A 16,912-nucleotide genomic window follows, 5' to 3' on the forward strand; every position below is an offset into this window, starting at 1 on the left:
ATTCTCAATGATGCCATTCACATTACGAAAAATATTCCTAGAAATATGTTTCGGTGACGTCATATCGGTGTCACACCCCGGCCGGCCGATGACGCGTACGTAAACTAATATCGACTCTTATATTAAAAGCGAGGTGTGTCGTGACGTCAAGGAATTTCTATCCTATCAAATGACGGTTGTGTCTCGAGCAGGTGGTAGATGTAACGTTCTGGGTCATTTGTAAAAGGCTTCCAGATCCCGGATGCGTCGGAGTTGGGTTCAGGGTTAAGAGCCATATTTTTCCATTCTCGGTTTATTTATTTACTTACTTCCCCCCGCCGCATTAAATTATTTCAATCGGAAAAGCGGCGCCGAAAATAATAAACGAAAATGTGGAAAAAAAGAAAAGAGTCGTCGTGCGCTCTGCGACAATCGTAACCTAGCGAATCGAATAAGTTAATGCCGTTTAAGTGTTTAACGTTTAAATTTTGGGCGCGTAAGGTGGCCCGAAAGTCGGTTACCCGCCCATTTTTGCAGTTGCGGAAGTGCGTCAAAGGTTGTAATTTATGTATCGACCGATTTTGCAGTAAGTATTCGAATAAGACGGCAATTTATTATTTACTTTAGTCGGTGATTTTTTTAAACGAGGACCGTAAAAGTGTAAAACTTTAAACCTTCGTGTGAACCTTGGTGCATTATTTATAAAAGCATTAAACGGTGAAAAATACCAATTACCCGTTTTCCCGGAAATACTTTTACTAAATTGTTTCTAAAGATTTTAAAGGGGAAACGAACGAAACGGCAAAGAGTCTGTTTCGGATTTCGTTCTTTGACGTAGAAGCAAATGTACTGTGCGTAAAAGGATAATATATGGCTTTTTTTCGTTTTTTCGTCTGTTTATTAACATTTCTTCCATTGCGGCATTCTATCAATTCCTCGATCGCGATACGTTGTTGTTTATTAGATTTTTGCGCAAAGACCTTAACTCTTATACTCTTAACTCGATAACACTAATGTTTACACGCTCGCACACTATTACAAAGTATGTTAGTTTAGTTTTATTCGATATTTATTTAGTGAGTACGGTCCTCGAAGACACGCGAGTTTTCGAGTAGAGGGTCTTCGAGTACGGGGATTTCCACATCTGGGTGTGCGAGTACGGGTCTTCGAGTACGAGGATGGCAAACGGTGGGTCGCGTTCCTAGAGGTGGCCATCCACAGTTCGAGATAGAGTGAGTGTTATAAAATGTGAATTCCCGGAAATGTGACCTAGTGGTTTATGGTTTACAATATTTGAATAGATCGGTACTTATCTAATTGCTCTCTTCGTCAGATTTTTTATTTCAATTATAAATTACGGTAAAAGCTGTATAAAGTGTTGTTAGATACGTCATTAAGCGGTGTTTTAACTTTAAAAAATGAGTTAAAAAGTATGTAGTTTTTCTTTTTATTATTAAAATTCTCTAAATTATGGCGAAAAATAGTGACAGATGTCCACCCAAACTTGTTTGTTGGCAGGAATGGAAGGAAACGCCCTTTTTAAAGAATCGATTGTATATACACATTTTCGTATATTTGTAAGATAAATTTACTTATCATTATTTTATAAAGCCGTCAAAAATACTACTTTAATTAGTGTAATCGATACGGAATTTTCTTTAACCCACCGATTTTTACTCCGCAATTACGAGTGGGCTACTCGAAATTCTGCAGTTTATCGAAGAGCGCGTAAAATATGTCTATTTTACGGTAGACGATGAATGAATTTAAAATATTGGATGTTTTATCGCAATTCCCTTTGTCGCTGGCTAAATTTTACAGTTATTTCGTTTTGAAGTTGGCATAAACTACTTCCGCCATTCCCACTCGGCGACCAGCAGTCTCTGCTGTTACTTCCCAGTAAGAAGATATTCCAGATGTGTTCAGGGGCAAAAAATCTCGTTTTTTCCCCTCATCATTATAACTTTCTCAGAAATCACATACCGTAATATTGTGACGCCGTAAACGTCAAATATGTGTGACGTAACAGTGAATCATCTTACGGTTATTTTTAAAAAATATTTCGTTTTATTTAAAAGTAACGTCACTAGTTATTGACGTTACCGAATTTTTTTTGCCGATTATTAAAGGAAAATAATATTAAATCTAAAAATATTTGTGACGCAAAGGATGGCCCAAAAGTCAGTTAACAACTTCCAGACACGCCGGCCTAAAGTACTTTACGACAAAGCGTTTTTTATCCTTTACAAAACGAGTACAGATCGGTACCAATTTGGTACAATCGCTTACTAAATAAGAATCAATTTAGTCTTTAGGACGATTAATCGACTTCCGGGCCATCCCGTATTAATAATAACGGACTTTGTCGATTGTATAGAAAAAATTTAATCTCTGGTTTATAACGAGGAATTTATCTTATCGTCGTTAAATCGCATTTAAATGGTATTTTGAGTTTAATAATTGTTAAGATTAACGATAATCCGAAACGTCTGGTGGCTAATTTCGAATTTCCAAAGTTATCAAAATAAAAGAGACAACGAGGGAGGAGTATCTAAACAGCGAACTTGTCCTTGAACTGCCCTTTTCGTCGCTGGTAACACAATGACCCTCTAGACGAATATTATAAAAGAAAATATTTAGAAAGTTATATGTAGAAAATCGATCGAAAATTAATTATTTTTAATTACTTAATTAACCCGAAAAGAAAAAAGTGGTCGGTTTGACACTATACAGTCGTAGATATTTATTTTTCACAGATATATTTACACTTATAGTCTACAAGTTTTGCAACATAACTCAATACTGTATCAAACATACAACATAAAAAATATTGTTCGGTAGCACACACATCTATACAATTTAAAGAAATATATATTTACAGTTATTCTATATACAATTCCATCAGTAACGCTATAATCGGACACTAGATTATATTCTGTTTGATATTAAATACTTTTAAGCTGTAAGCGGTCTATAATTTCAACTGTATATTAATAAGTGTTATTTGGATATATGCGATCGAAGTGTCGGTTAATTCGAATTATTGCTTTCCTTTTTCTTCTTTCCAGTTACTTCTAATTACTAAATACATAAATTAAAGAGAAACTGTTAACGAAAATCGGGTTTTAATTAATGTTTTAAATTATTATTATATCACATTTCTTAATTCGCCGAGATATTTTCGTTGGATGTAATCGTTATACCGGAAGCTAATCGCAATTAACCGGCGAAGAGTAATTGTGTTTTGGCATTTGGTAAAAAAATCGGGGTGCCGACCAGTGATTTATTTTACCAAAATAAATAAGCGGCTCCCGATCGGTGTCGGTCGTGTCGTTAGCATTTTGTAAATCCCGTAAGAAAGCCGATGACGATTAACCGCTGAAAATAATGGTGTTCTTGGCCGTAATTATTTGCAACGGGTAAATTATAACAGAAGCTAATCACACTCGTAGATTGACGGCTACTCCTTTGACTAGTATATATTTAAAGACAATATATTCAAACAGATGTTATTGGAAAATATATTAATTGCATTTTTTTAACCTATGTTCATTCGCTTGCGATGAAATTTTTACATATAATTTGCATATGTAAATACAGTTTTTTTAAACTATATTTTGGCACATTAATGAAAGTCGTTTATAGGAATATAATTTTTTTTCGCTTTTTTTCTTTGTACTAAAGGTTATACAAATAATGACGAATATTTACCACAGCTTTGGATTACAATTGAAAATATAAATAAAAAATCATTCGTTTTGTTTTTTCCTTTTTTTAAATTATTCTGGATTTTATACCAGGTTATAATTAAAACAGATATATACATACACGGGTAACAAATTGTACAGTAACTGGTCTACTTCTTTTACTCGGCAGATGGCATGCCCTTCCTATAAGGAGGTTTCACCAATTCTTGACGTCACACGTCCGTAAGCTTCTCCTTTCAGGATGTACAGTACATCTATAGATGGCGTATCCCTTTTCTAATTACTTTGTCATCGATAAAGGAATGATTGTTTTCGAGCTCTCACTCTTTCATTTTACTTTTTTATTATTTATTTCTTTTTTCATTTTTTGCTGTAAGACAAAGAATTTTTTAAAACATATAATTAAATAGGTTTATCAATACGAAAAGATAAGAGAGAGAAAATATCAGTATTGGATTTAGCATAAAAAAAATAATAATTACAGGTAACAGATGCCGACCGAAACTATCCTCGATAAGGTAAGAAAGAATATATATACACATAAATCGCCTTGGGCAAATTCTTCACTGACCTTGTTATACGTAACTAAGCAACTCTTACAAAAGCACGATCAAACGGGGATCAATTAAATAAAGACGTCGGGCAAATGGCGGAATATACTTTTATCCTTCGAAAACGAAATCGTCAAGGTTAATTCCTGTATATTCGACCAGATACAGGTGGTAAGAACGGAATGCCGAATTAATTAACTAATTATATCGTCCTAATGAACGTATTTAAATATTTATGCTCGAACGTTAAAATAACAATTTGCGTGCTGCCAAACTCGGAACGGGGGAGACGCGAGCGATGAAATCCGAACAATGATATGATCGATGTACTGACTCGACTGTTTAAGGAATCGATAATTTCAAAAAATTGATATACACGTACTTAAAAAGGGCGAAAGCAACAGATGAAAATGCGCGTTTATCGCCGTTTAAATATTCGAATTGGCGAAAAATCGGGTGGAACAAAAAGGCGCACTTACCTTCCGATTTGGAAATCCAAACGAAACACTTATAGGTGTTTGGTATTCGAATATTTACTAACAACTGCAGCTGCATTCAGTGATGATGGGATATCGTACGGGAATCCATTTGCACAGCTTCTTTTGATTCCAGTTTTGGCAATGCCATCTCAATACGAGTTTGTTGACGGACTTTCGAGGTTTGCAACTCATGCCACGTGGAAACGAGCAAGATCCGACGTTGGTACAACTTCCCTCGCGGATCCAACGCGGCCAGAATCGAACACCTAAATCCTTCCAACGATATGTGACGGGGCAATACGTGTAAGCCCACAGAAGCTGTTTAAACTTTCTTCTCATCTTCTTGCCCACTTTCATCCTCACTCTACTCCCGTCGGGGAATTGTATGTTGTGCAGTCTCAGGTGACGTATCTCGTTGGGCATGTTGCCTGCAGGTACGAGTCGCCCCTTCTTATTCCTGCGATAGCCCAGTTCCGTAGTCCCGTTGGGATGCAGGAGATTCTCCACCGGCCTCTGCTCGCTCATGAATTTCGGGTCGTAATTTCTACCCATTTTGTCTCTCAGGGCTTTGACGTTGACCTCTTCGGGTTTCGGATCGTAGATTTTGTCCGGCGGTTCTATCAAATCCATAACCGGCAAGTCGTGAGACGGGGACGGTCTTATGCCGACCTGCAGGCGACCGTACCTCGGCGGTGTGGGCAGGGCTGCAACGAGCGACACCGCCGCCAGTAACCATACCGCCGCCGTTCCTCTTTCGTGCATCGATATGGTGAGGACGTCAGACACTGTGGTGAGTGTGGTACGTGTGCTGTGATGAGACTGGCCGAGTTTAGCTCGAACTCGGCGTGTGAGAGCGCTGGCGTAGCACCTCCCAAACACTCTACCGACTTGTGAGCCTGTAGATAGAGAGAGTAAGAGTGAGAGAGGGGATAACAAATGCTCCCCTCCCAGTCTAGACGCCGCCGATCCTCCGAGCATTCACCAACGTCGCTCACGTGAATGGAGCCAGGTAGTCCCGATGATTTGCACGTGTTGACAGAAGCTTAAAGGTAACATAAAAGATGCAGCTCCCAGCCAAATCACTTTCATTTTTCGAAACACCTTAATAAAAATCTAATGTACATATTCGATTCGAACACATGGCGATATTTGAGCCGTAAACGGAGAAGCCAAAAGCGTACATTAATGGTTTTTTCCAATAAAAAAGATAAAATTCTAAGCGCGACGAGAATTTTATTATCATCGAGTTAAGAAAAAACGAAAATAAAGCGAATTGGATTAGAAAAACGGATGGGAGCTCCATTAACCGGCTTTTTCTAGCTCGAAAACTACTTGTTTTAATTTATGCCCCGGGGCAGGGCCGATTTTTTAAAATGATCTACAAACTTACTCTTAACAGGTTATCGTTCATCGTCTTTTCGAATAACTTGTTGACACAGTTGCCAACGAGGGTCGCGTTTAATCGCATCCAGGTAAAAAATATCGACCGGGGAGGGCCTATCTGGCGCGGCGCAGGAGTATTTTTCTGCCTAAGGATTGTCAACGAAATCTCGTCTTTCCGAGGAGTTGTATGTCGACACTCAGAGCTGGCAATTAACGCTTCGGCTGCTACTCGTTTTGCTTCCATTTATTATAATAAGGTATAACTGTTATAGTGTTCGGCTGTATAAAATGTGGCGCATCTTAAAATATTTTAATTCGTTTTTTAACGGGGTGTTTAGACGGAAATTTTAATAATTCTCCTCTCGAGATAAATTTAATTTTTTATAACGAGTTTATGGAATATCGGATACAATAACAATTTATTGTACTATTTACAATTAAAGATTAGATAAATGTTGGTAATATACGAGGTAAAAAAACAGAATAAAATAAATTGAATGGGATGAGATTACGATAAAAACTTTTATCTGATGCAGTGGAGAGTTATTATTCTTAAAATTGAAAGTTTAAAAGTTGTTTTTCCATTAAAATTTTAAATGATATCCGTCGAGCGACGGACCCCTTTTTTTCCTCTCTTATTTAATTTATTGATGTAGATAGCTGGAATCGTTGTATAAAACTTTTAAATGAACCTATTTTGCTTAACTTAATTACACGAAAAAATAGAGAAATCCATTAACTTTGTAATATTACTCTTGCGCGATAATTTATTATTTTCGGTAGGGAAAAAAAGGGTAATGGGGAAAAGAAGAAGGAAAACGAAAAAAATAAGCTATTAAAAGTCTAAATTAAATGGCAAAAGAGATAAATGAACAATTTCATTTCAATTTAGCATAATTAATGAAGAAGTTAATGAAGTTTTCATCGATTTTGGAAAATCGTCTTATGGAATTTTTCATTTTATTTTTCCTTGGCATTTATACGTTTTATTTGTTTAAATAAATAAATAAAATAAGATTTTGCACTAACAATTCGTTTTTGGCCCGAAAATAAATGTATCCACACCTATTTTTAGGGTCAGGTCTATCACACTTTAGGTCAAGTAACTCGAGTTACTAAATATTTCATCACTGACGTGTACAAACTAAGAAAAATACATATTATATTACTTATTTTTGTTTATTCTCCTACTCTTTTTCCCGTATTGTTGTTATTAAAACCGTGTAAACTATCCAAATCGCGCGTGAAAATCCCAGGAATTTGGCGCAAAAAATGCCGGCACCTATGCGTATTGTTCTCGCGAATTTTTCAAAAAATAATAACAATATTTTGGGGGACAATTTTTCCACGTTTCGTTTATTTATTTATTTATTTGGGTAAATTTGCCATCTCCGGCGGGTATAATGTAGCCTAATATTTGAGCCACTCGACTCTCTCTGTGACTCAGGAACCACCTATAGAAACATACTAATAATGTGTACGGAAATAAACGAGAAGGTCACAGAGTCACGAGACAGGTTCTTCCATGACGTCACCTTTATTACTATCAACAAACCCTTTTTTCCTCCCCTTCTTCTTCTGTTAGTGGCCAATGATATTTAACACGGGAGGGGGGATTAAGTTTTACTTCCGATCAATCAGCTCAATAAGTAGGCACGCGCAATTAATGAAGTTGAACGTTCTACTTATGGGTATTATGACAAAGTAGGTGAGGTCGCTGCGAGCAAATAGAAGTTAGTTCGATGGAATCCATCCATGTAATGAGAACCATCTCGCGGTGTTTTGTGAAGTGCCACTCACACCTTATCACGTCACTTGATCTCTCATTACGTCAAGCGACTATTTCCCACTGCAGTGACACATGCCGGGTACATTAAAGAGGCCTTGAACGATGAATTTTAAGGTTCCTACTTCTTTTTTCTACGCTGTTTCTTTCCTTTTTTTAAATTCGGAACGGCTTCTGTGCCGACTATTGTCATTAAGAGTGGTTTAAATACATTACATAGATATAGATATGTGGAAACGAGAAAGCGAAACCACTGGCGTGTGGGCGAATTTGTTCGAGTATCACTGCCTACTTTCGGCTGGCTAATTTCATTTTTGATATCGTGGGACTTAAATTAACCGCAAGATATAGGATTTAAATTATCTAATTAATTATTTTTTTAAATCTATTTAAAATCCTTCCTCCGTTTAAATTATTTAATTTTCGCAGCGATCAAAAGTCAGTTAATTCTTATTTCCGAGTACAATCGGTTACAAAATATACAGCATTTCGCGGGCACCCCAAATGCGTGGAATTAGCCGCTTCGATAAACTATTATTCTTAGTTCCGTCGCGCGAGGGATGCACAAGTGAAAACATCTGTTACACTAGAAACTTTAGAAGGATATTTCTCTTTATAAATTGTCATTGTTCGACCTTTGATACGAGAATTTAAAGGCTAAATGTGCGTTTAATTTGTCATAAAGGGCATCCGATACGGATCATAAATTAGCGGGCGAAAAAATCTCGATGGTTTCTTAATGAATCTAATCGTACTTGGCCGAAGAATTTTCCACTTTGGAAAACACAACTTAGGTGTTAGAAAGTTATGCGACGTACAGTCGCTTTTTAGTAGAAATATTAGTTGCAGGATCTAAAGGAGACTGCATCGTGCGTCCGTATAATAGAGAAGGAAAGAAAAAAGAAAAACACGATTTGTGGTCCACGACCCCAACATTACTTCGCGCCTCAAACAATCTGTGTACCTCAACACTGCCAGGTTGCATTGCCCACCTTTGGCGCCAGCCTCGCTTTCGGCACCCGTCACACTCGGAAATTTCCCACGCAGATACTCGGATGACAAACTTCTTCAAAAAGGAGAAGGAAAAAGAAAAAAAACGAAAAAATAATAATATCCTCTTAGAATGAAGAGTTGGTGAACCACAATGACAATGATTTACTAGGTGATATGAGGCCGGGAGGCTGAATGCCCTTTGACCTCTAGTGACTGGATGATCAGAGAATGCCGGCTGTCAGACCCTCCCACCCACCCAGAGAGACATGACTAGCTGGCGCCAAACAATCAGACACAACAGACAGGTCACCCCGTCTCTCTCCCGTGATCTATGATGTAATTAAATGTCAGCAATCTTTGGCGTCAAACCTACCTGTAGGTTCCCCAATAGGCCTTGGCGGCGCGGCGCCCCCTTAACCTCGTACCTGAATCGTAGCCTTCGGGTTATCATTACAAGTTGGTCCGGTCTTCATATAGCCGGCTGATTTATAATATCTGCTAAGTTTATCTGCCACGAAGCATCCTTAACTTTATTTCACTGTAAGCTAGCAGCCCGTAATAGCTCCATCTCGCGCATTTCCTCCTTATCTCCCGACCGATCTTCCGAGCCGGCAAGATTTGCATACTTTTTGGCCGCTCCGAACCGGGCAAACGGCGCTAAACCCCGTTTATAACGTTTTCTTTCTTTTCCTTCGTTTCTCTATCGTCATTTATTCCATAAATTTTCACCTTTTTAAAATGGGAGCGCCGAACTTTCGCCATTATCCCGCGTAAAGCGCTAAGCGCTGTAAACGAAAGTATCTGGATGGGGTGCTAAATAAATGCCCTAAGCGTATTTTGATGATATAGCATTAAATCATTCCGCCCCGGCAACTGTTTAGATAGCTATTCCATTCTGCGGTAGAGAAATTGAAGTTGTTGATCTAATTCGGCAAATTTCTAAACGTGCCCCCCCCCATAGAAGAATCTTAATCCGTCAAATAATATATAAGTCAACTGTATACGTTATATAAGCGCCGCGTAACTGTCGTAAGTTAATTAGATAAACTCTTTATAAAATGTTGTTAGAAATTGATTTTTTCCGAAAAATTAATTAGCGTAAATTAAAATATTTCGAACGTAAAGTTAGCATTCTGCTTAGCGCGGGTTTGTATTAATTTTCGCGTAAAAGGTCGATCTGCAATCATAAATGTGTCGGTGCGTAAGTGGCCGTGTTAATTAATAATGGACTCTTTTTTCACGCCAGCCGGGTTCGTGTTAAATTAATACTAGCTACTATCGTTATTAATAATAGCCCGGTGTGTACGAGAAGAAAGCGCATTATTTTTTTATTTTACTTTTTCGAAAATGGCGGTTAACCGCCATCTTATATCGTACGCACCGACACCAATATGGAAAACTAATGGTAATGTTAGGGGAGTGAGTCGCTCGTTTTTCTTTTATTTTTTGTTGCAATTAAAAATATATCTTAATTATTTGCTTATTCTCGGTCGCGAATCAAAACTTTATGTACTAACTTATTAAGTTTCCGACATTTTACCGCACAGCTTAGCCTCGTGAACACGATAACCCTTAAATAATCTTGAATTGGAGAATATTTTGTGCGTAAGAAGATAAATAAATACGTATTCCGCCTTTAAATGCCCGCCTAAAATATTCTTTAAACTTTCCCTTCAAATTTTGATGTGTGATTTATTATATCATTCACTCATTTTTAATTTAATTTTATTCTCATTTATATCACTACCAAAATACTACTAAAAACGTGGTATTTTGATACCGCTTTATGATAAAGAATTAAAATTCTTCCGAATAATTCCGTTGGTAAAGATAAATAATTTTTCGTCCTCTCGACTCCGTTCTTCCCCTTCCTCGATAAAACAGCTTTATATTTAATTATAATTAAAGTATATTCCCACACCGACGTGGCCCGTATGATGATTTATATTATTTTAATTGTTTTCGAATCATTTTTCTTCGTCGCATCCTCTCCGTATCGCCACCGGTGCACCTTTCCAATAATTGTTCATTTATATTAATTAATTAATAATATAATGGAAACTTAAATGTAACGGCATTAAATTTAATTATAAATCTTTAAATATAACGGAGACTTTTCGAGATTAGACCGTACTAACGAAAGGCATCGTCAGCCTTTAACAACGCTTAAATCAATAACCGCTAATTTAATGGATATTTATTATTTTAGAATTTATATAGGAGTTTTTAACTATATTTTTTTCTTCCTTCGGGTAATGCAAATTATCCGAATGAACGGTAATGTAAGTTGCGGAGACGTGATTTTGTCAGGAGATAATACAGTGCACCGCTCTGTCTATGGGCAAATACCATAGTCCACCGTGTAATTTATAAACAATACTGGCAGAAGTAGATTACTTCGCTAATTTCCTACGGGTAAATAAAATATCCTACTGTGGTAAACACCGATAGGGAAGAGAGACGAGGTGTCTTACCTTATTTATTTGATTTTTCTTTTTTTCGGGAGAGAAAAGGAATGGAGTGCACAAAACCAGAAATTCACACCTATTCAATTTTACCCTAATCCTAGGATTTACTCTGTGAAAAATTAGACCGGAGTCTGGCGCCGGTCCCTGCGGCGGATAGGAGGGGTCAAAACAATTCTCTTCTCCTCCTTAACTCCCCCACATTTTTGCAACTAACCCCGGAATTCTTTCTCATCTTCTACAAAAGTACGATCGTGACTATTCGTCGAGTGACTTGGATTAAGGCAATGATGAATTAAATAAGAAACTATTCGCTTCATTCTTCTCCCTTAACGTTTCCATTAAAGCGGCATTCCCCCAAATACATACTCGTATATTGCATTTATTACAGGTCTGATATAACTCCTTTCTTAATAAATTTATCTTTCTTTTTAAAAATATTCGCTAATTTATTTATTTATTACGACTAAAAGAATTTCATTTTATGTATTTATAATTTAAAAAATAAGATTTTTCATTTATCGTTTATAAATTGTTTTTCCTCCGTAAATAATAAGAAAAAATTCACGTTTAATGCCAGATCTAAATTTGATCGGCAATGTTAATTCTGTTTAACTCTTAAAAGATAAATAAATTGTAATTAAAATTTTTAATATTAATTTACATTTCAGTTAATAATTTAAAATTTTCATTATATTTAATAATATTATTTTAATTAAAATTATATTATATTTAAATTAATTGGAATAATAAATTTTACATTATTTATTATTCTATAATATAGTAATGATGATTTTAATGTTTATCACACATTAAACTAGTTTAGGAATTAAGAATATAATAAATTTTTAATAAAGATATTAAATTCTGTTCAAATTTTTTATGTAAATACATTATATTTAAGTTATTTATTCATTCAAATCATCACTTTTACATTTTAGTTTACATTTCAGTTAATAATTATGCCCCGGTTAATTTACGTATAACTACTACTCACAAAGTTATTGTCCAAATTATAATAAAAAAAACTAAATTAATTAATTAAACACGAAAGACTGTTAATGATAATTTATATTTACGATTAATTATCGATAAAACTAACAATTGACGATGCTCCAGTATACAGTTTCTACCGTTTAGAAACTGTAAAAGCAAATGATATCGTTTTTAAAACTATAATTTGCCGTTAGTAAATCACTATAATGAAAAAATGGCGCTTTTTATTCTCTTTATCTCTTATTTTAACGACGTAAATAATAAATTAAAAATAAATAAATTCCGGTGAAGATTACACTTTTGATGCAATCGATCGAATTTCGACCGAAAAATGCCGTTTCGTGCAAGGAAAGTTTTTTAAAATTGGACGAAATTAGCTTGTTTTTTTTTTAAATTAATAACGTGGTAGCCTATTATAATTATTTTCGAATACATTTTCTGCTTTTATAAGCTGGAAAATACTTCTCAGATCGGCTCCATTATAAGCGATTATAACTTCGGTCCATAAATCAAAAGTAACGATAGAAAATTTTTATTTTCGATCCTTTCATTAATTTAATAGCATTTTTAAATTAAATTATCAATTGTTAATAAGCAATATCACGCTGGTGAATAATAAATCTTAATTATAAACTAACAAACGGTTGCGTCGAATTTGGTGTGAAACGTGCAAAAGGTATTTTCTTCGCCGAGTCTTTCCAGCCGTTAAGCCATTTATTAGGAAATTTTCATTTATGTAATAATAAAATATAAAATTTCGTGTCGGCTCCGGATAAAATAACCAACTAAATAGTGATAAATTTCACTTAATTTATACGAAATTTGCATTAATACCATTAAACGGTTAATTTTGATTAATTAAATAATACGGCGAACACTATACGGTACGTACGATAATTAAATGCATTGTACGGTATGTGGAAATATAACGTAGATCTAAATTCGAAATATTTAATTAAAATTCTTTTAGATTTTTACTTATAATATGCAAATATTATTATTAACCGTTTGTTATAATTTTCGATACGAGGGGCGAATTTACTTACGAGACTAACGCCTAACGTATTGGAAAAAATACGTGGAATTTATTGAGAAAATCGGCACGGTTATGTTAATTTTGCATAGAAGAAACGCGTACGTCGAGATCTTCATTCGATACTTTGTCGACTACTTTTATTTAATATCCGCGTATAATTAAAAAATATTGTAATAATACGACAGGAAAACCACGGAAATGATTTGCTCCGTGGATATATTTTTCGTCCATTTTATATAAGTTTCGGAACGGTCGAGTTTTGGAAATAAAAACGACTAAATTTGTCACACTCGTGGGTGTTAAATTACGAGACGGCGTATTACATATAATTGTTAGTTAAATGTTGCCCGGCTTAGTGTAGCGCGCTCTATGCCGTGATATTTTATGCCGGATGCCTCTTTAAAAATTCGCGGCTTCTCCATTCTTTACCGGTTCTTGATATTTTGCAAAGTATTTCGTGTTATTAAGATAGGTAAAAATTAGACAAAAGATTATACTACAATTAAATGTATTACTTGTATTCTTGTGTTGTTTAATAATAGTTGTAATATAAGCCTACCGTAAAATAATAGTATTAATATAATAATATATCGGTACTATACTACTAATACAGTAGTAATTCTATAGTATTATAAGATTAGTCGTACGTGGATTGTAATCTCGTACACTTAAATACGTACGTTAGACATAAATAAATAATTTATTTTAAATTAGATAGTTTAATACATTCGGTATTTGAAACTCTAATAATTTATTTATTATTTTACTAAAGAAGTACACGCGGAAACGGCGGATTAGTATAAAAAATTAAAATTAAATCGTTAAATTTAAATGACTTTAATTAATCGAATTACGTCGATCCCAAACGTCTTTTAATTTGTATTATTTATAACAGAAACATCTAAGACAACAAACAATAGCTTTTTATTGTTTAGAAATAAAGACAAATCCAGGTTTTAATATACAAATTAATTCATAAAATGGAGGAAAAATAAGAGATTTCCATTAATATAGAAATTGTTGAGCTAGTTTTATCGATTAAAAATAAAATTCTTATAGTATTTACTAAATATATTATATACAGTAGGAGTATTAATATAATACTACAAACACTACTAAACATGTACTATATAATACTATTATATTTTTTGCATTGTACAGGCCTACTAGTAATATAATATTACTAAAATATTTTATTATAATATATTAATAGGACGGTTAACGTCTACTCGATATTTACTTCTTTAAAGCCTTTATTTACATATTTGTTTGATTTTAACACCGTTAATTAATTTAAAAATCCCGTAAAGAATAACGAAACATTAATCTCGACTCGTACAAATAAATTTGGGTTATTTATTTATTTAGTACAATTAAAACTTTGAATGGAAAGACCGAAAATAAACTATAGACACAATAAAAATAGTATTAAATCGACAGACTCGAGTTAAATAAAGCTTAATTTGACTGGATGAAATTTTTATTATTTATTTCAAATAAAATTGAGAATTGAAGCAAATTAATTTGGAATGAGCATAATTTGTAGACTCCGAGAACGAAAATGGGTTTATATAATTTAAGAATTAATTAAACACGAAAGTGTTTACGAGAGAAAACTTATTAGTTTTTTGCTTGGCCGCCGTTTTAAAACGTAGCAATGACGTTCACACGACCAAGATCGAATGTAATTTTCGGAATTTTCTTATCAATTATGTCTAATCTCCTCCGGTTCTTAACATCCTCGATTAAACGAACGCGTTGCTTAATCAATTTAATACCCAACACTGGAAAAAAATTGTAAAATTAATTGACGACGGCCATAAATAAGTGACTAATCGCGCGTGAAAGAACAATGAAATCGGTGTGGGCACAGACGAGTTTTTATTCCTTTTACCTGGACTTTCACGGATTATATATATAAAGCCGCAACACAGTTTAGACATTGTGGTGGCGGGGACATTAAGTCAACTTAACAACCCTGTACCGGAACTCACAAGGTACTAAAACACCTCCGCCGTGACATACCACAATCACCGGGTATGTATCCTTAGGGGACCGACTTAGGTGCGAATGCGGAGACTGTCTTCTCGTCCACTAATGGCCCCACTGGGTGGGAGAAGTTTAAAAGGTGGATTGTACCCCATCGCTGCTACTGGGTGATGGGCAGTAGCCGGCCTGGGTGTGGTTGCCAGGGAAACCCACACAACCGGAACCATGCTGTCTTACGGTGGGGTGGAGCCACTTGTGCGTGGGGTGAGACACAAAGTTACTTGGAAGTCAGGCGACAAGAGAAACCGGAGGGGGAAACGGCACCCCTCCCTTAAATGACTTAGGAGCGTCTGGGGAGAGGATTAGTGACAAAACTCTATAAGATAAAACTTTCACATGTAATTAACTAGTTACGTATCCATTTCAGAAGGGATAAAGGAGACAATGCGTCATTTTACTCGGCTTTGAATTTAAAGCTTTTAAAGGCGCCAATCCGCCAAAAACATCTCTTATTTTTTAAATACATACCGCATTTTAATTCCTAAACTAATAAGGTCGATTGACGATTTTTCCGATTTTCGCTGACAGGTAAGCGTGTAAAGCCTTTTATAAACTATCAAATTACGTTTCTTTTCGTGTAATTTCCATGCCGCCATTTGTCTTAAATGAATTTTCGGAAATTCTGCAGTTGCATTCGATATTCGTAATGGCCGACTCGCCGGTTGGTAAATTAAAGCGGAAAATTTGTGAAATGTTTTAATTAACAACCAGTTTGAGGAATTCCTTGGTTTATTTATTTGTTTTTTGCATTCCGACGATATTAGAACATAGATTTACTTCATATAATTCGGAGAATCCTTTGGATCGTTTAAAATTAGTTTGTAAGACGATCCGGACGTCTCGATGCATCGTTTACTTTTTATTAATGCCGAAATCTATAATAAGCGAGTTGGGTTTAATTAAAGTCGTTACGTAGGTACCCTCTGGGTTTTTTCTTTTGTTAGATCAAACTACTAAGTGCCCTTGGTCCGAGATAGACAATAAAATAATCAAAATCCATTAAGGAATATTTAAAAAGATTGCATTACGGTTGCATAATGACCCATTTACGAGTAGACTGGTAACGTTTTTAACCGATTTAATTAAGTTTTTGCATTACGTTCGATGGCCACCGTCGAAACCCTTCTGGATTTTTTCTTATTTTAAGAATTATACTTTTGTAATTAATTTTGAATAAAATAATACGAGTTAAATGAAGATTTTATTGCCGTTACATCGATTCTAATTACAGATGACGTGTTTGGATTCTGCGTGAAGCCACCCACCGAACTCGGCCATTATTTTTCTTCTCGGATGACCACTGGCTTATAAATCAAATTGACATTAATTAGGTTAATAATGTTCGACAATCGATTAAATATTTAAACAATTTATAGAGAATGTTAAGGTCAGAATTTTCCTTTCCGTTCATTCTAATAATTTAATGAAATATTAAATTTCTTATCGCGTTATATTACCCACATTTTTAAGCGTAATTTTAATTGCACG

General features: G+C 34.9%; 1 protein-coding gene across 1 annotated transcript; it reads right to left on the bottom strand.

Annotated features, from left to right (window-relative positions):
- Positions 1 to 4,716: 4,716 nt before the first annotated feature.
- Positions 4,717 to 5,820, bottom strand: trk (trunk). Its single transcript, XM_067272302.1, has one exon. The coding sequence runs from the start codon at positions 5,692 to 5,694 to the stop codon at positions 4,774 to 4,776; it is 921 nt and encodes a 306-aa protein (XP_067128403.1). The 5' UTR covers positions 5,695 to 5,820; the 3' UTR covers positions 4,717 to 4,773.
- Positions 5,821 to 16,912: the final 11,092 nt, after the last annotated feature.

The sequence above is a fragment of the Centruroides vittatus genome, unplaced genomic scaffold (assembly GCF_030686945.1).
Source record: "Centruroides vittatus isolate TY-2023 unplaced genomic scaffold, ASM3068694v2 contig_436, whole genome shotgun sequence".
Taxonomy (NCBI): Eukaryota; Metazoa; Arthropoda; class Arachnida; order Scorpiones; family Buthidae; genus Centruroides; species Centruroides vittatus.